The 23,955-nt window shown below is 42.2% G+C and overlaps 1 protein-coding gene across 2 annotated transcripts in view; it reads left to right on the top strand.

Annotated features, from left to right (window-relative positions):
* TGFBR2 (transforming growth factor beta receptor 2) overlaps nucleotides 1–23,952 on the top strand; it is a 40,732-nt gene extending 16,780 nt beyond the window's left edge. The window contains exons 4-7 of one of the 2 annotated variants that reach the window (XM_031058900.1): nucleotides 6,536–7,335; nucleotides 11,466–11,607; nucleotides 19,417–19,544; nucleotides 23,056–23,551. In XM_031058900.1, the coding sequence (XP_030914760.1) occupies nucleotides 6,536–7,335; nucleotides 11,466–11,607; nucleotides 19,417–19,544; nucleotides 23,056–23,235 (1,250 nt within the window). In that variant the 3' untranslated portion in view covers nucleotides 23,236–23,551. Of the gene's footprint in view, nucleotides 1–6,535; nucleotides 7,336–11,465; nucleotides 11,608–19,416; nucleotides 19,545–23,055 lie in introns of both variants that reach the window. The other variant, XM_014307979.2, reaches the window with a different exon arrangement.
* The last annotated feature ends 3 nt before the right edge of the window (nucleotides 23,953–23,955 follow it).

Consider the following 23,955-nt stretch of genomic DNA (forward strand, 5'->3'; position numbering starts at 1 on the left):
AACTGGGTCATGTAACTGGGGATTTTCCCTGAGTGTTACAGAGAAGTCTTGAGTGCTGATCCCCCTAGGTAGTTGTGTGCCAAGGCCAAAACTGCAGGTCTGCAGGGGAGGGCAGCAATGGGTGTGCCACTGGTCTTCAAAATAGCTCATACTTACTCCCTTTCAGGAAAAGAGATAAGTGGTGGCACTGGGCAGTGACATGCATTAAGAGAGCTCGATCTGGTTTGCCAACCATTTGTTGACTGCAGAGCAACATTTAGGCAGTCAAATACCCAAAAGAACAGATGGATGAGTTCCCAATCCTTTGAGTAAACCCTTAGAGCACAAAGTGCTGGAACCTGTGCTTGGGTCACAGCAACTCCATGCAATGCTGCAGGCTGAAGGAGGAGTGGCAGCAAAGCTGCCTGGAGGAAAAGGACCTGGGGGTGCTGGTCAGCAGTGGCTGAACACGAGCCAGCAGTCAGAGCCGGTGGCCAAGAGGGCCCGTGGCATCCTGGCCTGTTTCAGAAAGAATGGAGCCAGCACAAGCAGTGCAGTGATTGTCCCCCTGAACTCGGCACTGCTGAGGGCACATCAAATCCTGTGGGCCTCTCACTACAAGAAGGACATTGAGGCACTGGAGCGTGTCTAGAGAAGGGCAGCAAAGCTGGAGAAGGATCTGGAGCACAAGTTCTGTGTAGAGTGTCTGAGGGAGTTGAGGTTGTCTAGCCAAGAGAACAACAGGAGGTTTAGAGGGAACCTTTTTTGGCTTTCTACTACCATTTGAAAGGAGGTTTTAGCAAGATGGGAGTCAACATCTTCCCCCAAATAAGAAGCAATGGAACAAGAGGAAATGGCCTCAAGTTGTACAAAGGATGTTTAGATTGGATAGCTGGGGAAATTTCTTCACCAAAAGTGTTGTTAAGCACTGGAACAGGTTCTCCAGGGAAGTGGTTGAATGAGCATCCCTGGAGGTATTTAAAAGATCTGTAGATGTGGCACTTAGAGACATGGTTTAGTGGTAGACTTGGCAGTACTGGGTTTACAGTTGGACTTGATGATCTTAGAGGTCTTTTCCAACCTAAACAATTCCATGATTCTATAGCAGGCCAGGCAGGCCTGCCAACTACCGGAGGTAATGCCTCTCCGGGAGAGAGATTCTCTTTTGGATATCTTGGTAATATCCTTTTCAGACTAAAAGATGAAGACATACAGCTCAAGCGCAACTTACTGGCCTTTGACAAACTTGGGTTACCTAGACCAAAAAAAGATCCTGTTAAATACAGGAACTTGTTGAAGGAATTCAACCTTCAGGAAAGTCTGCAAGAAATGCCAGGGTTTATTTTCCACTGGATAGTAAGATAGAGCCCACTCTGTTTTTAAAATCTAGTAATCTCTCTTCTGCCATGAGTTGGCTCAGCACAGAACTGAAGGAAGGATGGAACTGATTTCCTGCACAGCAAAACTATTAAACTAAAAAAAAAAAAATCATCTCCAGCGAGTATGAAAAATTAAAATGTTTCCAAGAAGCTATCATGATAAAAAAAATGCAGGTTAATTTGGGGTGTGGCATTTGAATTTGATTATTACCAAGTATTTTGTGTCAGGATTAACCATTTCTCTAAGGAAATACCCTCCACCCTGAGTAAAAAAGTTCTCTACCCCCCTATCTTCAAACCCCCCAAAACAATACCTGTAAAACTAGCAGAAATTTTTAAAGTTGGACCAACTTTCAGACCACTTTTGTCCTCAAGATAGGGGTTTTGGGGAAAAGTATAGGAGTGTCAGAAGCAGAGTTTCTGTTTTGAACATCAATATTTCCCACCAAAAAATGTTTTGCTGAAGATTTCCAAGCCATTTTAATTCTAAAAAGGCCAAAATCAAGAATGTACATGAAACACTGAGCTACAGAATTTCATTTCCACTTTAGAGTTCTTCAACAGAGATAAACAAAATTACTCCAAACAGCTGTTCAGAGTAAATTTCATTTCACTGAAAGTGAAGCGTTTTATGGAGGTAGTTTTCATCCAGACAGTACTAAAGAGATGGGCAGGCTTTTCCATATTTTGTTGCCTAGTGCCTTGCTCAGAAATCACTACACGTGCAAGTTTCAAACTCCCATTTTGCAAAAAGCTCTCCCTTGATTCAGAGCAGGTCTTGAACTCGAAGCTGCTGCACCCCATCCATACCAAGTCCACTCACTGCTGGGGATTCAGCACTCACATACTTGCCAAACTGCAACATTTGAACAGAAATTCTGTTCAGGCAAAAGCATTTGAAAAGTGTTGGTTTTCATTCCAGTGTGGAATTCAAATCAAACTTTGAAACCTCAGAATTTCTACAAAATGGAGTTTTCCTCCAGTCAGCTCAAAGGGCTGCTTTGTGTCTTGGGATCTTGCAAAATAACTAGATCCCAGTTCTGTGTCTGGGACCATGTTTTGTGACTTTGTGTTTCTGGGAATTTTTAAGACACTGCACAAGCTTGCAATACATCAGTGTCAATATATTTAACTTGAGTTCTGCTAACATCAAATATATTTTTTCTCTGCTCTGTGGTTTTGACTAGCAGTTGAATAGGCAGCAGCTTTAGAGCTCACAGGAGCAGCAGACAGCAAGGAAGTAGTTCTGTCAGTACTGGCTGGGGTTTCTGCTGCCCTGCCATTCAAGTGTGTCCTCATTTCACTGCCACTGTTTTACTTATTCCTTCCAAAGTTCACTGACACTAAAGTTGTATCAAAGGCATGAAAACCAACCTAAGGAATTTGCAAGCTCTAGGGCTTTGAAGCTCCCTGACTGAACAGGGGCTGTACAGTGTTTCCATTTTCCTTGGCACCTGAGCCCTATTCCCTCAAGGCTTGGGTAGTGTTAAGGGTTATGCAGATGGTTTGTGCTTAGTTTAAACCACATACAGGAAGCTTTCTTTTAGCTCAACTTCTCCATTGTTATGCTATATTAATAGGCTCTTTTGAAGCTTAAGAAAGGACTGATCCACCCAAATAATAGTTGTGGGTGGGTAAAGTTATTTAGGAGCACGTTTGCAAAACGTGAAAGGCTGTTTCATTTAACCATTTCCTTGCCTGCCTGTACAGCCAGATTTTGCTCATTCCAGTGCTCAGAAAGAGGAAGCTACACTCCCATTTTTTAAATTACGAGGTTTCAGTCATAGGTATTTATTTATAAGTGAACATATTTATTCTTAGATTCCTGTAGTCAAGCCTAAAATGTTGGCTAGCCACTATGCAAACATACAGCTATGCTCTGAATTTTGATCCTGTCCAGATTTTGCAGAGAAGTACCCCATCCTTAGTTTGTGCTAGAATGGCTGATTTGATTCTGCTCATATCATCAGGCAAAATCAAAGACAGTTTCAGAAATTACTTGCTTGGGACACACCTCAGTGCCACTGGCTCTTTGCTCTTGCTATCCCCTTTAATTCTCCTGTCAGGAAGCTTGGTCTTCTCCTAAGCTTAGAGTTCAGCTTTGTCAGTCCTGACACTCAGTTCTCCCTGATGTGTGCTCATTCTTGCACTTCCCAAACATTGAGTGGGATTTGCCTAGTGTCTTAAATTCTGAAAATTAGCACAGCCTTGCCTTTGTCCCTGCTGCTTTAGGTGGGCCTGTGCAGCTGTATGCTTTTCACCCCCTGCTTCTCTGCTTCCTCCAAGCGACCATGCCAAAGCGGATGTGTCACTTTGCAGCAGGGCTGCAGGATGATACGGTGCTCAGGGGGAAGTGGCCAAACTGCTCAGCTTCTGCTTTGATTAACTTTTTTTTTGCATTCTTTTTCAAGTAACATTTGCAACATTGACAGTTTTTTCCCTTCTACCCAGAAATTCCCCTGCACCACAAGCAGAGCTTTCTCTTGTGCAAAAAGAGGAAGAGCTGAAGGAGCTGAGAACTCTGCTGGAGAGTTCTCAGCTGTAGAGCAAAATAATACAGCCTGCTCTAGGACATTGTAGGAATGATTGGAGATCCTCACACAGTCCATAACAGTAAAGAGCAGGGTGTCTTTCTCCTCAGTTAGAGCTGAACATACACCCAGCTGCCTCTGACTGCTTGAAAGACAACTAATACATCTTAGGGCTTTTGTCACTCATTTTGAAAGATATTTGTATTTCAGGTATCTGGTCTACATGCTGCAGCTCTGTGGCAAAGAAAAATTACTTAAAAGGCCCTAGAGAAACATTTTCATCGTTGTGAAAGAGTATACCCCATGGTATAGATGACATGTTACTCATTTCCAAGGGCAGAGTCCAGACTTAAGCATGCTTTTCTGTGGTCAAGAAAAAACACCAAAAAAAACAAAACCAGCAAAACCGAACCCCAAATATTCAATAAAATTACTTTCTCTGATTGTTACTGGACATAGTTGTGTCACATAGTTGTGATCTGCTTGCAGTCAAAACTCCAAAACAGCCATCCCACAATGCAGTCAGTTCTCCTCCACCAGGGTGTTTCCTAAGTTCTTAATAAAGCAGATTTTCTAGAAGCAAAGAATGCACAAGGGAATAAGCAATGCAAATCTATTTACTGACAGTGACATTTGACTTTCTAAATATATTCCTCCCGTAAAAGCCATACAAATACAGTAGGTTTTTTTTCCCTCTTCAATATGTTTAAAAGCAGAAGAGTTGGCTTTAATCTGTGATGAACTTTTAGGTATTGTTCTGATTTAAAATTAATAACTTTAAAATGTACTAACATTTTGTTGTCAAGAGAAACTACTGGAGAACAAGGGTTTGTGGCATGCATAGGTCTGGAAGGAGGGATTGCCTCAAGTTCTTTTGCATAAATAAAGGAAATATATTTTTTTAGGTACTGCTAGTGGATGTCATTGATATGTGCAAGGCTGGGAATGACAGTTCTAGAAAGGCACTTCTTCTTCCTTGAAATCCTATGAGAAAGGCTAGGATTTAATTACTCGCTTGCATCTGGTTGATGAACCTTTCAAACAGAGGAATCACACCCTGTTTCAGAATGCAAGTCTTTTTCCAAGTAAAAAGAAAATACTTTTCAGATGTCCTATCACCTGCCTTTGAACAGCTGATGGCTCCTGCTAATTGCTGGCTGGGTTTACAATGTAATAGTGATTACAAGTGAAATTGGAGGGTCAGAGGTACTGCTTGTTCTAATTGTAGACTTTTTATCCTTATCTGTTTTAGCATTGCTCACCTTTGTTTTGAAAGGCACAGAGTAGGGGAAACAGAGACTTGTGGCTAATGTAGTTAGTGACAGCTTCCCTTCAGAGCGTATTAAAATTTTCCTTTTCATATTGACTTATTTGGTCTGGTACACAGAGCCTGAGTCAATGACGTGGCTGTGAGCATCCGCCAGAGCATCATGCTGCCACCACAAGCCACTTGCTTAACTGTAGCTGCGGCTTCATTTGTTTCAGTCCATTCAGGTTAGGCTCCCAGGACTTCTTCCTAACAATTCCCTCCCACATGCAAAAATGATACAGTACATTTTTTGTGACTCAAAGGGAAGAAAGAGACTAAGAGAGTAAATTTCCATTTGTTTGATCAAATCAGTTTCACATATAAACTCTGGCCCTCCTTTAATCTCTTCTTGGAACAAAATTTTTCCCTTTTAAAATCGTTGTCCTCCCTAAGAAATACAGAAGTAGAAGGTAGTTTTTAGAGGTGACAGGACAGCTCTTACCTGTAGGATAATATACTCTTCCCAGAACACATCCCTATTCTAGAATAGGTCCCTGTTGTTCTTCTATTCCCTATATGTTCCACCTAAGAATATGTTGGTGTGTGCAGTGCACCAGGTATGGGGTTTGGAGTGAACATATTCTTTACAGCAGAAAACCACTGTGCAGCCAGCAAGGAACTCACAGAGGAAGTTTTCCAATACATAAATCCATATAGAAGTACCTGGAGGGTGGTGATGGTGACTGTTCTGAGCCTGTTTACATGCAGGTGTTTGAATTAGTTCTAGCAACATTCACATACATCCAAGCATGAGTTCTGGTTTTTGGGTCTGTATGCAAGCATATATATTTGTGCCTAAATATTTTTGTATAGTGTGTGAACAGACTTCCTGAAGATGGCTTTGCAGGGATCCTCCTAAAATATACTGGATCTGGAGTAATAACTGGGCAAGTGGGAATTCAGTGAACAGGCTTCATTATCTGTTCATAGAAAAATTAATGTGTTCTAGTAATTAGTGGTTAAAGGAGCAGTTCTGTCAAGAATACATTGACAGAGTAAGTATAGGAGACTTTGGCTATTGTATTCAAGAAAGTGGAGATTTCATCCATTATGTATTAAAAGCCTGAGAGAAGAACAAAGCTAATAAATTACATTAGGTTCTTACTTGTTCAGTTCTGTCTTTTCATAGAGTAAGCAGACAGGGGAGTCCTGGCAAGCAGAGGCCTACATACAAAACAACATTTTGAAGCAAGAAAGCAGTGACAATTTTTATTATTTGCTGTTAGTGGAGAAGATAATGTATTGCGTTCTGGATAAAAATTATAATTATTGACAGCCTTCTGTACATATCAAACTATGATATAAGTTCATGCATGCACTCCTTCTGTTCTTTACAGATGACCCCCATAAGCCAGAGGAGAAAGATGAAATTTCCAAAGTCACAATCATAAGTCTTGTCCCGTTACTGGTGATTTCTGTTGCTGTGATTGTTATCTTTTATGCCTACCGCACTCACAAGAAGAGGAAACTCAGCAAGGCATGGGAGAAGAATGTTAAGCCCAAGAAGCATAAGGACTGCAGTGATGGCTGTGCCATTATGTTAGATGACGACCGCTCAGACATCAGCTCCACGTGTGCCAACAACATCAACCACAACACAGAGCTGCTGCCCATTGAGTTGGACGTTGTTGTTGGCAAAGGAAGGTTTGCTGAAGTGTATAAAGCCAAATTGAAGCAAAACACATCAGAACAGTATGAAACTGTGGCAGTCAAGATTTTCTCCTACGAAGAATACGCTTCCTGGAAAACTGAGAAAGACATATTTTCAGATGTAAACCTCAAGCATGAGAACATACTCCAGTTCTTGACAGCAGAGGAACGTAAGACAGACCTTGGCAAACAGTATTGGTTGATCACTGCCTTCCATGCTAAAGGAAACTTGCAGGAGTATCTCACACGGCACATTATCAGCTGGGAGGACCTCTGGAAACTTGGCGGGTCCTTGGCCCGAGGGATTGCCCATCTGCACAGTGATCACACACCCTGTGGTCGTCCCAAAACACCTATCGTACACAGGGACCTAAAGAGTTCCAACATCCTGGTGAAAAATGATTTAACCTGCTGTCTCTGTGACTTTGGGTTGTCCCTGAGGCTGGACCCTTCCCTGTCTGTGGATGACTTGGCTAACAGTGGGCAGGTAAGTTAGAAGGTTGAAGGGGGAGCAGGTAATGTACCAGTTGGTCTGTCAGTTCCTGGGCTGAAAAGAGGAAAAAAACTTCTATGGCAGCTTTGACTTAAAATAATTTAAAATTAATGTGAATGTGTTTATAAACAAAGAGGCTCTAAACATTAAAGAAACAACAAGAGGAGTGCAATGTAGGTTTTGTTATGATTGGAGACCTGCATGTGTGTGTGTGCAACCATCCTCTCACTTACACCAGGCATGTATAAGCTTTTTAGCAGCTGTTCATGGTGCTGCTGCAATGCACACACACAAATACAATAAGGATCTGCTTCATGTTATGAGGTTTTGACACAGTTTTCATGCCTGATGGCATTACACTTCTTTGTGACTTGATCCAATCCTGGTCTGTCCCAGCGTACATGAAGTCAGTCTTGCATTCTCAAAAACTGTAAGCACGTAACTACTGATAGATATAATTTTAAAATTCAAAAAAAGAGACCTCTTTAATGAATGGTACATTCTCCACATGTAAGCAAATACAAGGATGTCAAATAAAAATAATTGCCCTGTTGTGATTTTTCAATTAAGGAGCATGGATAATACTCATCTGCTTCACAGGGATGACTATGAAGGCGTTGAAGACTACCTGCATCTACATATTGTCTCTTTTAATGAAAACTCCCATAGTATAAATTCAGATCATTTGTTAACTTAATTCCTAATAGTTTAATTATACATATATTTGTGTATTTTTGTATTTATATTTTTATACATAGGTCACTCAAATCTTGTCCATTTAACCTGGCTTTTACCTCACATGGAACTAATATTTTAGCTTAGAACATTTTCAGACACAGATCTTCTGTGCTGTTCTGTGCTGTTCTGTTGAGTTCACAGGAGTTTTACTGTTGTTTAATCAAATGTGGATATGCTTTTGGAAGTTTCCTTTTTGAAAAGCAACTGTCCTGATCTCATTTTTAGAAGATCTATTAACCAGAGCCAGGAGTGAATGTTAATTAGTGGAGCCGTATTTAAAATGCTACAAACACCACTCTGTTACATATAATTTCTCTCCAGCATGCCAGATCTTTTTAGAGTTCAATGAAGTCATACCAGATTGTCAGTCAGTCATAAGACTGGTCCCATTTGAAGCAAGACAAGGACTCTGAAATTCATCACCCACAGACACTTTGCTTAAAGCAGACGCTTATTGCAAGCAGATTTCTCTGGCATTGCTCAGAGTCACTTGGAAGTAGGAGGATACTGCCACTTCCACAGTCAACACCAACACTGGTGACAAAGTACAGGGCTTCCCAGATCAGGTTATGACTTTGGAGTTGGTGTCCTTGGGCACTGATGTTGAAGCTGACTGTTTTATTTTGTTTAGCTTCAGTGAATCTGTTTGGGGGTGACCCAGCTGTTGTTCTTCTCTATGACAAGGAGTCTGAGTCAATTGATTTGACTCCAACCTCTGCCTTGTTCTTTTTGGGCACACAAGAGCAACCCACTTTAATTCCCCAACATGTCAGCTTCAGTGCAGTAGCTTTTATTAAAGAAGTCTTGCACCAAGATTTGCCTTATGCATAATTTCTAAAATTTACCCTTTTACTCAAACCCTTGCCACCAGGAGATTCAATTTTATAACTTGTATAATGGAGCTGACCCAATTTTTAATTCAAGAAAAACTCGAGCTTTCAATGAAATAAATAAGAGTGTAAGTATTTAACTGTTGTACTGGTCATCCTTAGACACTAATATTGAAGGCAAGTTGTTGGGATTACAAAGCCATCTTCTTTCCAGTCTACCCTACTACCTTCCATATCATGCAGATATAGCCATTATTGACTACAATACCAGGCTGGAAACCACCTTTCTCCCCTATAGAACCTTTGCACTATTTTGAGTTTGGTCATCCATGATGGTTAATATTTGCAGACATTGCTTAATGTGACCATATAAATCTGGACTGTGTTCAGAGAAGTGGTAGGTGGCTGCAAGGCCAGCAGTTCTGTACCTCAGCAGCATCAGCACCCTTGTAATAGATGGTTTCCCATATCAGATAAAGAGAAATATATACTGCCTCTCTGACTGATGCACCTCAGGGCATGAAATATCTCTCAACAGCTTGAAAGAAATATAAGATCTCCAGTAAAAAAAAGATTCAAACATCACAAAAATGAAGTGAGATGGTCTCTCTCTAGAAGTTTTGGAAAATCAAGAACTGAAAGCAGACTGGTATTTGCAAAGAAGAAACATCTCTAGACTCCAGAGGGGCAATCAGCTTGGAATTGCCAGAGTTTAGATACCTAAAAATGCCTTTGAGACTCAGGAGTCACTTGTTTCCAAGGTACAGAAAAAGTGTCTATGACCAAAAGACCTAATGATCTAAATGCAGATAAAAGGACATAAGCAGAATGGAATACATGATAAGTTCGGAGCAGGATGGATATAAGATTGGCTTGATAGCATTCTTCAAGTCAGTTTTTGTCTGCGCTTTCTTCTGTGCATTTTAGTTGTAGGCCTTCATTCTCCACTGTCCTACAAAAGTGCAGAATCCTTTTCATTGCTGCAAAGAGCATGTTAAATGCCAGACCAGGACAGAACTTTGTGGCAATGTGAGGGACCTGTGTTTAGGCATCATTAATCTTGTTAAAATCTGCAAGGTTTGTAGATGTTTGCCCATGTGCACAGGTAGCCTTTTAAAGTTTTGGATGGGATGTGCTTGGAGAAGAAATCATGTGCTAGAGACTTAATGGTGGGTAGCAACAACCTCTGCTCCAGTGTTTCCATATGTACATTTTATGTAGGGAAGGGAGTTGGTGCTCACCTCGGTGGTGCTGAGACATGACTGTCCCAAGTTCCTCTTCGGTGTACAGCTGCTATTCACATGCTTGGCCTTAAATTCATCAGTGTCAATGTAGCAGGGAACTTAACTTTGGGACTGCTCACACTGATTTTTTTTTCCTGTCCTCTGTTTATAAAGGCTTTGATCCTACAACCATTCAGATATTTTTGACACAGAGATTTTCTGCTGTTGCAAGGTTCTATGACAAAGCTATGTTCTTGATCTTTCCTTTTTCTTATGATACTTTCCACTTTTTGTGGAACATTTGCCCTGAGCCTGAGGTGATGTTTACAGAAGCTTATAAAAAGTGTGTCATAGGGCTCTCTCAAGACCTTAACATTTACTATGTGGCTGTATGCAGGTGCATACCCAGTAACTGAAATGATCTTTTGCAGCCCTGCTTGCCTCTGGGCTCTGGAGTGATTGCTGTAGTGTAAACAGCTTGTTTAAATCATATGTCCTACTGCATCACCCACTTTTGTTTGTTCATCTCTGCCATTAACCAGTCTTCAACCTGAAGCTGTCTTTGCCTGATGAAAGACTTCTGTTTGCAGTTTTTCAAAGGGGATATGTTATTTATACCCTGTGAAGAGTTTGTCATTTGAGAGCAACTGCTGAGTGATCCAAGAATTCTTCCTTAAATCTTTTCTTGTGATAAAAACAGACTTTTAAACTTCACCTTCTGTAATGCAAAATCATAATCCAGATCTCAGCAAAACTGCTAAAGTCATTGCTGAAAATTGCTCAGTATGAATAAAGTTTATGAGAATGTTTTTTTCAAAGGGGCAGATTTTTGGTTTTGATTCAAATGTGTGGTTCTGCATTCAGTATTTGTGTGTTTGCTTTCATCTCCCAGGCCTGCATTTACTCTCCTTTTAAGCCTGCCATGAAAAGAAACAGCTAACACTGTAATATGCTGTGCAATATAATACAAGGTGTTTCTTGCTCATCTGAAAGACACTTGGTCAGCAGCAATTGCTTCAGGCCCAAAGGTCAGAGTTTATCTGTAAATAGGCAAAGAGTGAGAAAATTTGTCAGTGTCAAAATTATTTGCTTAAGGAACTAAAAAGGGCTTTTTTTTTTTCCTCACCAGAAGAGGTGCAAGTAAGTTGGTAGTCAGGACAATGCCAGATTCCCCTGGCAGCAGAAAATATGGCCTGCGCCAAGTATAGCCTGAATTTTTGGATACATGTCAAATGGCACTGTTTCTGTGAAAGCTGGAGTTAAATTGCAGTGGAATCCAAAAGATGAATTGCAATTTCAGCTCATGAGCTCTCCCCAATCTCTTGTCCTGTAGGTTGGCACAGCGAGATATATGGCCCCTGAGGTTTTGGAGTCCAGGATGAACCTGGAGAACATGGAGTCCTTCAAACAAACAGATGTGTACTCCATGGCTTTGGTCCTCTGGGAAATGACATCTCGCTGTAACGCTGTCGGAGGTAAGTGCCATCTGTTTTCTTCTCTCTAAAAGTATGTTAAGACAGACATGCTCTCATGGTTGTCTGGGTAGGTTTTCTGGTGTATCTGGATGCTGTAAATTAACAGCATCCAGATACACCAGAAAATCTTAAGATTTAAGGTTTACACCAAAATCTTAAGGTTTTCTGGTGTATCTGGATGCTGTAAATTAACAGTCCTTCAGTAGTGTGAGATGCACATGTGCATGAGCAGGCTTGAACATGAAGCACTGAGCACACGAGTAAACTGATCCTCAGTTGGTGTAAGGATAACTTGCTGTTAGGTAGGTCACTTCTAAAGATTATTAAAGTCTGGTTTCCCTATGACATCTTGGGTAGCCATGGATTGACTCAGTCTGGTTGATCTCATTCAAAATAATTGGAAACATAAGTCAATTCGAAATATTAAACTGAAGAAGTGATAACTGCTTCCCATTTACTTTCATGGAATGTTAATTCTCAAACCTAGTAAGGGCCAGTTAAGTGTCACGTTTACTAATTGGTAATTTCCGTAAGAGGCATCGTAGTGGGATGGAAAGTTTCCTGTTTTCCCAAAGTCACCAGCTGCTGCACATCATGCTTTGTGATTTTGCAAGAGATCATCCATATGAGAAATCAAGGGATGTTTGCGGTATAAAGTGTAGTAACAAAGTAAAAATTATTTGAACTGACTATCAGAGCAGCTCCATGAAAAGCTGCTATGCTAGTTCATATTCAGAATTTCTTCTGAAACAAAACCCTCAATTTCTGGTTTACCTAAAGTTGACCCAAAATTCTCAGTGTGCAACACTGGTATGTGCTAGAAATCAGAAAAGTAGAAAAGTTGGTGTTGGGATATCTACAATACATATTGCCATGTTTGAAGTTTTTTGCCTTTCTTCAGGAACTAAAATAAGGCAAAGTTGCATGTCAAATTCTTCTGCAATTGTCTAAGAGCCATTCTAAAAAATACTGCTGCACAGTTCAGGGCTCACACAGGCAGTCTAAGGAGCAGGGCTGTAAAAGGTAACACTAATGTGGATATTATAGTAGATATGCAACTGTGATTTGATTTGTTATCCTTCTTCCAAAACCACAGAGGCTCCCTTTTCACTGGACTTGGCACAGTTCCACCTTGAAGGGCTGCCACAGACACAGAGACAGGACAGTCTTGCAGGCTAGAGCACTGTGCTATGAGGAACATAGTGTACAGGAGGGAAACCAATGTCCCAGGGGAAGATGTGCATAGCTGTTCCTTGTTTCTCTAGCAGCATCTGTGGGATACCACAAGGGAGGTCTCTGAAGCCACTCTGCACAGTGACTGTGTGGCTGCACCATGATGTCCATGTGCAGGAGGGAGGAATTGCCTCCATCTCAGTCTCCTGCTCTGTCTGACCAGCATTTAGTCTTGCTGGGTGGGCTGTATTGTGGGCAACAGATTTGCCCCTGTTTGCACCCTGCCAGGAAAGCTACAAAGTGAGTATGTGTGCTGAATGTGCTAGCATAAAAGCATGAAAAGAACACCAAATTCTTTTCTAGGCAAACATTTAAGGGCAAAACATTTGGTGGTTCAGGAACTGAACCTCAGTCTGACATATTACAAGACAAACCTATCCATATTTAATGGATCATGGTCATGCTTGTTTCTAAGTGCATTGGCACAACCTCAGCCTTTCATTAGCACTTTTGTAAATGTGGCAGGGGAGATTTAAAACCTGAAGTAAAGGAATGTGCCCTGTCTCATGATCTGTCTCTGTTTCTTGCATTTAGGAACTCACCTGATTAGTATAAATATGAGCTGTTCACTGTGGAGTCTTTAATTTTTGATGATGCCTGAGTCCTTTCCTGTTCAGATTTGCGGAGTAGGGCAAAATGAAGATTGCAGCAAAAGCAAACCTTATTGCTGCTGTTCTCAGAAGGCAACTGCCAAAAGAGGATATAGAGGGAGTTTCATAAGGAAGGAAAATCACCAGCATGTTTAGCTAGAAGAGATTGACCCATTATAACCTTGAGAAGAGGAGCTGAAGTTATTTCAGTAAAGGGAAATATTTTTCTGACCCGGCATCCCCTTTCAAGTGATGCTTAACCCCCACCCACATCTTGGTTCTCCCTATTCATTTCATCCCTCAGTCATTCTCATCTCCAGAAACACATTTCTTGAATTTTATTTCCCTATTTCAGTCATCTTTCCTGAGGTGAGGTCCCCAGCAAAACCCCAGGAGCACTAGGGCAGATCTGTAGGGGGTGGAACTTGCTCTTAGCATCTCTGGCTAAAGCAGTTAAACACAATACCCAGGATGTAGATCCCTTAACTTGTCACTGGTACTGAGCTGCAACAGCAGTGCACCGTTACTCTCATTTCCTTCTCAGATTTTCCCTGGTTCGAGCAGTCTGGTTATCTTTGCAGCCAGCTGGTGAAATACCCTTACAGTGATTCATGACTGCAGCTCCCCCTCTGCTTTCCTTCTCCATCTGTCACTTGTGAGACTCCCTCCTCTCCACACAGCCTTCCTGAGGAGCTGCCTCTGCTCATGCAAACCCCTCTTTTACTCCTAGATTGTTTGGCAATGAGAAAAATGTCTTTGCATGTGAGGCAGAGTAGGCTGACCTGATTGCAGACAGCCTTTTCAAAGCAGCCTAAAAGATCTAGGCTCTGTCTTTGCAGGGCAGGCTTGGCTATGGTGTCAGCTCAGGGCAGTTTTGAGGCACAGAGTGGGGAGTCTTAGCCAAGACAACAGCATTAACAAGTTTATTTGGGGAGGGAAGCATGCAAGGAAGGGGGGCTAATTGCCATTCAGCTGCACAGAGGTACGGGGGCTTGTTTCTTTTTCAAAGGGAGCTCTTGGGATTCATTTGTCAGCATGCAGGTGTTTGGTGAGTGTGGGAGGTGATGCAGGCAGGTCCTTTCACTAGAGACACTTTGTCAAACACAGCCTCCACGCTATGCCAGGCCTCTTCAGTCAGCAGACATTTAAACAAAAATACCCAGCAGCACAACCCATACTGTGAAGCTGCTGTAGTAAATAAGCGGGTGGGGATTGGCTTTTGTGAAAGGCCACGCTGTTCATTGTTACTTTGTTGTGCTAAACATGGAGAAGTAGAAATGGGGCACAAGGGAAAGGGAGACAGAGGCAAAGATCGAGGTTGACTGATTTTTCACCAGAGTATAATTTAAGAGGCATATTTAGAAACTCAGCAATACTACTTTGGGGAGAACTTCAACTGTTCCACACTGCTGTTAACTTGGTATTTCATTCAGCACAACAGCTGTGCACCAGATGCTGCATGTTGCAAGAAATATAATTTTCATCTCAACCACTTGCTTTCAGAGTGACACAGCTTTGGTGACTGAGACAAGTGTAATTTCTCTGACAGCCTCCTAGAAAGAAAAGAAAACCATCTGGTTTGAATTGCAACTGCTATGGGTGAGGGACTACTGGGGGGGGGGCACGGGAGAAGGAGGGGAAAGGGAACTTTTGAATACACAGATTTGGTGAAGAGGGAGAAGAGAAACCCCTCAGAAAATGGTGATGTTGCTCGAGCAGTATTGTACTGCCTGGAGTGGTGGCTGGCTTCAGTGTAGTAGCACAGCTTTGTTTAAAATGACGGCCTTGCTTTACCAGAGCTGTGTTTCATGTGAATAAAATCAGGAGTAATCTTATGCTCACCTGGAAAGGGTCAGCCAAGAGCCACAGGTTGGCAACTAAACATTTGTGCATCCTGTTCCTCATGAAATGCTCAGCTTCCATCACACTGACGTGGAGCAGTGATGTTCCTGGCAGCCGGGAGCAATCAGATGCCCTGTGCAGCAGGGCTGTGCCTGCACAGTGGGCCCTGAGGTGGCTACAGCTGGGGGCTGGTTTAAATTTCTCCTTCTGTGAAGCAGAGCTCAATCAGGACATGTCTACACAGCACTGGCTTGTAGTGGCATACAACCCTGCTTGGTAGATCCACACGGTGCAGTGTCACCCCATGACAGGCACCCCTGTCCTGGAAATTCTCTCAGTGTCACCACAGTGCTACATGTAAGGCAGCAAGTGCTGTCCTTCAACAAGCCCATGTGGCAATGGATAAGGTCACTGCACCACACCCCGTGCTGAGCACTGATGTGCTCTGTGTTTGCCACTTTCCCACCTCAGGATTCACTGTGCATTGATTGAGCAGCCCTTAAACCTACACTGCTGGCAGGGCTCGTGCACTCCCAAATCTTTAGAAGGGTGACTGTGTCTTGGATCATCAGATGTGAAATCACTTAGGAGGTATGTGTGCACAATGAGTTCACTCATCCCAATGCATCCTTCCCTCAACAGGGAAACCTAGGGAAATTTATGAAGTAAGCATTTGACAGCATCTTAAACTTGGCCATGAAACAGCTTTTGGGCCTCTGCTTTGGGCATTATTTTCCCTTTGTGCAACTAGTGCAAATTAGCAGATTCAATACCCAAATTCCTCTAGCATAAAGAAAGACACTCTCTGAACTGTCTGCACACACTACCTTGTGTTTGCATGAGCTGTCACAGCAGCTCCACCATCAATTGATTTATCCCTTCTTCCCCCTCATAAGCTCTAATAAAGGGGCATTTCAAAGGGACCCAGAAGTTCCCAAACACAAGCTCACTGCTGCAGACTGTGCCTCACAGTTAACTTCTGCTGGACTTTCACCTCACTCTTGCTTTGATGCTGCAAATAAAACATCATCCAACATGAGAAGTTGTCCCACAGAAATCAGTAAGACAGATCACATAAGGGAGTGTCAACAGGGCTTGTGGTATGCTCTTCTGACCCAAAGAAAATTTCATTGCAGAAAGCTTAGAGTAGAAAAAGACCACAAGTGAGCCAAATTTTCCAAGCTTTCATCACACAGAACAAATAGATTTTCAGTAATGTCTCAGCTGGGGGCTAAAAATCCTATCCCAGCCTTTATGAAAACTATAGCTAGGCCAATGTCAAAAGAAACTAGAGGTACAGCAGTTAGTAGTGCAAGTCAGCTCTCAACCATAAAGATTAAATGCTGGAGGTTAAAGGAAGTCTGCCATTCTTGAATGCTAAAGATTCTGTAGTTTGTGGTTCCTGACGTATTTATGGTACTTCATCCAGCTGTCATTTTTGGTGCCCAACTGGTCTAAAACCAATGAAAAGAAACATATAAGGCATAAGAAATAGAATCAGCATCTGTATACAGCCACACACAGGCATCTAGCCACAAACATCTTAACCTACCTCAAATTGACATCTGTTACATCTACTGCAGCACGTAAACATGATCCATGAATAACACCAGCTATTACTGCAAAACCTGTCTGACACTTGAGATTCCACAGCATTAGGATGCATGAGGATTTAGTGGGCTTTTTTTTTTACTTTCCAAGGGAAAGAGAAGCATGATAATAAATAGCAAGGAGATGCCACATGCTTTTCAGACTGAGGGAAGGCATGACTGTATTGGTAGAAAGTCATTACAATGAATTGGCATCTGGCCTAAATTTCTCTTTCTTTACCATAAACAAAAACAAAGCAACAACAAAAAATCCAAACCTGAAAAATTTATTCAATCTTTATATTTGGAAGAGGAATGGTCATAACTTACGAACAATTTCTCAAACAGAAAAAATGTATTATAAACCTATCAATTGCCAGGAAGTGTTTTCCTTTCTCCTGCTTGAACCATCTCATTAACTTGAGCGACCATGAGATTAAATTAATGAGAGGGAGCAATAAGAGTACCAGCTTCCCTCTGTTGGACATTGAGACCCTTCTGACTCCTCACCCTGCAAGATCTCAGAACCTAGGCTGGTGTCCATGACCAGTACCACAACTGAACCATGACTGATCGAGATGGTGCAGGAAATGACCATCTAGGTCATGTGATTTGAATTCTCCTGGTGAACTTTAATATTTTCGTTAGCTTTGAACATACAGTTCTGTATGTTGTGTACATACAGAACATACTGTACTGATGTGCAGTATAATCATTGTGCATCTGCTGCATGCTAACCCAGGTCTGACTAGCAACATGGCAACTTCCCAATTCATTTCTAGGGCTAAAGTTATATGAATTTATTTTGGCTGAGTCATCTCAGACTCAGATTAATGTGGGTGAAACTGGTTTGCATTCTTACGCAGGAAAGAGAGTGAAGCAGACTTTGGCCCTTGGGTCTTAGAAGATGGGAGTTTTGTTTCTGGGCTATAGCCATTCTCCAGAGCATCATGTGGAAAGTGGCCAGCAGCAGATGGCTAGGGAGAAGGAATAAGAGCTCTGCAGGAGGCATCTATGGGGTGATCTGCTGCACTGCACACAGTTGTTTGCAGCTGAATCTCTAAATGCTAAGCATGTGAAGCACAGGGTTTAATATCCCTTCCAAAATGTTTGTTATTGTAACTTGGCTATTCTTTTTAAGCATTAGCCTGATAAAGTATTCATCTCATGGCCATCACATGCAAGTGAGATCTACAGCCTGACTTCAAGGCTTTGGAGAAAAATCTCAAAGATAGTTGTCTTCCATACTACCTTATTTTTATCACGAGACATGACAGAAGGATCTGACCTGTGTCATCTTGATCCTTAGTTATTTTCAGTAGCATATCATATGACCCCATCCTTACCTTTCTCTCCCAAGGTAAACAAACCCAAGTGTTAGATGTTCTTCCCATTTCTTCTGGGCCTGTAATTCTTATTCACGCATTATCAGCAATTTTTAGCCCTTTAGAGGAGTGAGCAACACTGGGCACTGCAGTTGAACTTGGTTGTAGCATCATGCAGCAGTGGTTTGTCTCTCCGCTCATTTGTCTCTGTTCACACATCATCTGGGCATTCACATGCATTCTCCAGACTGCTTTGTAGATTATACTTCAGTTTTTCTTGCCCCCAATTAATTCCTAGAAAGAAATAAGAGGCAGCAGAACAGGCCAACTTCATAAATCTTTATCTGATAGCAGCAAGTCATTAGGCCTGTGAGTAAAGTCTCCATCTGTTCCCAAAGAAACCACAGCATTTTCTACACTGTGTCAGCATCTACTATAATATTTCCGCTCTCAGAGATTTCTTGAGTTTTCTCCAAGGGTCCCATATGTCTGCCTCTTCCTTTCTCTCTCCAAAGAAAAGCAAAGAAAATATGCAACATGCAAACAAAAACTAGAGTGGCAGCAGCCCTTTCAGAAAGCTGTGCCCCTGTATCACAGGCCAAAACTGATCCATTTTGGGAAGGAAATCTAAAATAAGAGCAGACTACTACTTTCTACAAAAGAATGCAGCTTAGGAGTAAACAAGGGCAGTATGGCAGCTTCCAGCATTGCTCCTTAACTGTATCTTTGCCCTTTCCAGGCAACTGTTTTGTCCTAGCAATCCACACATTCACATCTACCATGACCTAGATAGATTTCAGTTTATATTTCACCTGATAAGTGTTTGTGGACTCCAGGAGAGCTAAGGGTGACCAACTGTTCAAAAGCTTGGCTCATGCAAAACTCACCTTAAACCTCCTGTGCGTTTTACCTCAGCAGAGATTGAAAGGCTCACAAACCAGTATGGATTACTCTGCTTCTTGGACTGTTGCTAATATTATTATGTACTAAAGGGTTTAAATGAGAATTGTTTTGTTGGCTAGGAAACAAAAGGGGAGGGAGGGAGTGTGTGTGAGAAACACATTTGAAACATTTTTGAAAATGCCAACTGGCTTTGCTTTGTTTGGAGCTGGTCAAGCAGAACAGTGGCAGCGAGCAGCTAATCAGTAGCTCCTCAGAGAACAGCCAGCTCCCACCACTCTTGGCACCAGCACAGCACAGCTAAATACCCTGTGTTTGCTTCTTTCCCAGAAGTGAAAGAGTACGAGCCCCCATTCGGCTCCAAAGTGCGAGAACACCCTTGTGTGGAAAGCATGAAGGACAATGTCCTGAGAGACAGAGGGCGACCCGAGATCCCCAGCTCCTGGCTTAACCATCAGGTAAGAGCACCACAGGTGGGCAGTGGGAGCTGCACTGTACATTTAGCTGCTGCCTGAAGCCTGAGCCTTACCTCAGTGCCCTGCCCAATAGGCTGCACCTCTCTTTGCATGGAGAGATGAGAAACTCCATCACAGAGTGGCAGTGGTGTTGACATGGTTCAGGCACCACAGTTCTCTGCACCGTGCCTGCCCCAATGCCCTGGTATTCCTGCTACACACCAGTGTAATCTAAAAGCAGTCAAAACAGAAACGTTGGAAGCCTGAGATCCAAAAATCATCCAGAGAGCCACAGAACAGTTAGGCCGTTAAAGCACACTGTGTGTAGGCTCTGAAAGGGCAAAGAAAACAACTTCAGACATGGCCCTCTGTTGCAGGCAGAGTGGGAGCTTCAGACCAAATTTATTAGAGAAGCCCTCTTGTTGAGTCATGAGGTACAGAAAGGATCCCCTTGCTTTCTAAATTCCTTCTCAGAGAGGTGTCTAGGTGTGGCTGGGTTCAGTCTTAGCCCAGATTTTGTCAACAGTTTACATTTTAAAGATTATGTAGGTGAAATTGAACTGCTATACAACCTTGTCCCACATGATTAAGGTTGCCAAACCAGATACAAAAATATAAGTTATTTATTATGATAAGGACTAGACAAAAAGGTCTTAGAGTTCTGTACTACACAGTATCGGAGCTGTAACTACTCGTATAGTGCGCACTATGAAGCAATATTGAAGCAATCATATTAAAGCAACTGTACTAAAGGTAGCAAAACCAGTTATTAACTTAAGATTGGTGTCAGCCACCCATGCCAACAACCTTAGGCAAATCTCTTCTGCTCAGCCTCGAGGAGTAACCTTGAGGGCATGGGAGTAACCTTGAGGCATTGGACTCCTCAAGGGGAGGAATCTCTACACTCAGTCCAAGAAGGGTTATGTTAGAAGATGCTGCTGTTGAAAAGTGGGACTGGGCTTTCATAATATAAAGCAATTGACTGTCAGTCAGATGTCTCCAGGCCAGCTCAGTCAGCTCAGCAGCTTTAGATAAGTTATTAACAGTATCACTTTTTTGCTCCTTTGTTGTGCAGTTCACCAGATCTGCCACATCTTCACCTCACTATCAAGATGTTTAACTTTGAGTCAGGCTGGTTTCAGCATTATTCAACACCAAAAGCAGCATGATGCCTTTCTCCATTCACCTCTGGTAGCTTTGCAAAAAGGACACTCTTCAATTTGTTTTACCCCATTTCCAGGGAGACCATCCTACTACAGAGGATCAGCAGAGAAAGCAAATCTGAGTACTTTACCATGGAAACCAGTCATAGTTGTATCCCAATTGTTGACAGGTTTAATGAAATAGGAAATTAGTCTTCAGCAAGCCAGCCTGGTTTTATTCAGGTTGTGCATTAGCAGTCCATTTCCCTTGCATATCACAAAGCACTTTGTCAGCTTCCTCCATTCACGAGCACCATGGTTGCACTTCCTAGGCAATGGTAGATTTTTCAGTAGAGGAAACTGAATGGAAACAAGCCAAACACATGCATTTCTTCACCTTTGCTCTCAGTAGTTTTATCAGTAGAGATAAAATGTGAATCATATTAAAGAAGTGAGGCTTGGTCATTCCACTTCTCAATGAAATATGCTGAGTGGTCTTCAGTGACAAAAGGAAAGTATCACAAACTTTTATAAAAACCCAGGCAACCAAGAATATAATCTACTATTTCCATCAGGAGCAGTGTAACACTCCCTTTTTAATTCCATTTGGGAAGTTAAAATCAGTCTGACAGCTACTTAAAAAAGACCAAGTGAGTGGCTAAAATCAGTCATCTTTCCAACGAGGAACACCTGCCACCTGATGACTATGGCAGAATGCAGCCCCTTCCTGGACTGCGGGAACTTGTTCCTTACATACTCGGCTGTGAGGTGTAGGGCTGTTGAGGAGGGGCTTTTAAAGAAGAAAGTTGAATTTTGAGGGAAACCTGGATATCTGATACTACCTGGATATCTGATACTACCTGCACTAAAAGCCCTTGACAGCAAGGCTGAGTGTGCAGAGAGTTGCAGGTTGAGGTACTGGGCTAGATCTGTAGGATACACTGTGGATTTAATCACCTCTGGGTTTATAAAGCAAGTAAAATGATCATGATTTGGAACTAGGTGTCCTGCATTTGACTTCAGAGGTTTCTTCCCTGTATAAAACCCACACCTCAAACTGCCCCCAGCACAGAACACCCCACCAACTGGGAGGGCCATGCACTTGTGCATAGGTGTCACCAGAATGGGCACAGCTGGCCTCAACAGGTCTCAGCTAAAAGTCTAAGGAAGGAAATGCCTGATAACATGCTTAGAGGACATTTAATGAAGGTGGATTTGATTCCCTTTGCCTCAGTCCCTTCAGTGTTTCACATTGTGCTGTCTCAGATGCAGTGATGCATCGGTTTCCGCAGTGCTATGACAGTTTGCAGCAGCTGAGGATCTGCTTTGAACTCCATAGAAGTTGTTCTTACTGTAATGGCTCTTCCATATTCATTTCCTTCCTCTGCAGTTGTGTTTTTGTAATGAACTCATTATTCATCATGATGAAATTCTGGAATAGATTTACATATTACAATTACCCCCACACCCCCCTTAATGAGATTTGTTGCACTATTGATTTCAAGTTAATGTTTAATATTTAATTTAATTTACTGCTTGTAATTTCAATGCCAGCAGAAAACTAATGTTATTTGTATACAGACAGTAACATTCTGCTATTAGCATTGACATCAGTCAACATCACCAATTAGGTAAATTATACAATTAATGCGGTGTTGTGAAATGTTATTTTTTTAAATAAGTTTAAGATAAATCCTACTTAATGGGCTTTTAGTATCATAAAACAAAACAGTTTCCTGTGGCAAATACTTCATGTTTATAAAATTCATTACAGAGATGCAACTGGTTTTTTTCTTCTGAAAACATTTGCATTGGAATTGAAATGAAGGTTAAACAGTTACAACTGTGAGTGATGTGCTAAAGTGTTCGTGGGACTGTGGCCCATATTTGCACATAGATTTAGGTAGTCTACAAGGAATTCATAAAGAGCTGATGTACAGCCCAATATTGCTGGCAATCAGAATTCTATTTGAAAAACCCAAGCAGAATTCAGGCATGCAGAGGCATGGGTTGAGCAGGAGGTCATGTTATCCAAGAATTTTAATCATATTTATTAAACAAAAAACCCTGCTTGATTCTATACCACTACTCTGAAGCATCGTTGTTCTTGTTATATGAGACCACATGCCCAGAAATGACAGTTCCAGTTAAAGAAAATATTGTAGTAGGGTTTCTTAAAAAAAAAAAACCAAAAAAAAAAACCAAAAACAACAAACCCAATGCCCACATGACAGAAGCAGCAGATCCCATAAAGAACCCCCAGGACACATGTGAAATACCCCCAAAATTCTGAGGGCCCTGAAGCAGCTCTGTGAGCGAGGCTTTGCTGGTGGCTGCCCCCCTCACGGGTGCTGTCTCTGTGCTCCCTGCAGGGCATCCAGATGGTGTGTGAGACGCTCATCGAGTGCTGGGACCACGACCCCGAGGCACGGCTGACGGCGCAGTGCGTGGCCGAGCGCTTCAGCGAGCTCAGGCACCACGACAGGCTCTCGGGGAGGAGCTGCTCCGAGGAGAAGATTCCCGAGGACGGCTCCGTGACCACCGCCAAGTAGCGCGCGCCCGAGAGCTCCAGGATGGAGGGAAGTCGCTCCTAGACGTGTTCACCTTGGCAAAGGAAGAAGTCTTGATCAGTGCCTTGACTTGCTTCCTGGAGGACTGAGGCTGTCACTACTCCCTTTAGGCTCCAGCTCTGGACAGGGAGATGTATTCTGGGAATTACAAGCTGGGGGAGTAGCAGTCATACCCTAGCACTGGCGGCCAGCATCATGTCGTAGGAGGAGCTATGTATGGTAGCACTTCCTCAGGAAAAGGATTTGAAAATAGCCAATAACATTATGCACTTTATTAATGCCTGTATATAACTATGAAATTGCCTTTTTTATATATATATATATATATATACATATATATATAAAAATGTGTGTGTATGTGTATATATATATATATATGTATCTATATATCTATAAACAGCCATGTCCTGGGAAAAGAAAAGTTATCAAAAGAAAGTGCTTCCAGGAAATTACCAGTACATTAGAAATCCAACCCCTTAGGGAAGGAGCCTGGGGGGACTGGTATAGCACCACACCAGCAATTGTGCACTAAGCGTTCTGCCAAAAAATAGGAATAATATGCAATAAGAAGATGATTTTCAAAGCATGTGCTGTGACCACCTGGCTGTCATCCTGCTGTTCACAGGAGCAGGAGCAGCCTCACAGCAGACAGGCCAAGTTGACTTTGCAGTTGTACGTGCATGGTCCTGTCTGCAGCACATT

Source organism: Geospiza fortis, unplaced genomic scaffold (assembly GCF_000277835.1).
Source record: "Geospiza fortis unplaced genomic scaffold, GeoFor_1.0 scaffold231, whole genome shotgun sequence".
Classification (NCBI taxonomy): Eukaryota; Metazoa; Chordata; class Aves; order Passeriformes; family Thraupidae; genus Geospiza; species Geospiza fortis.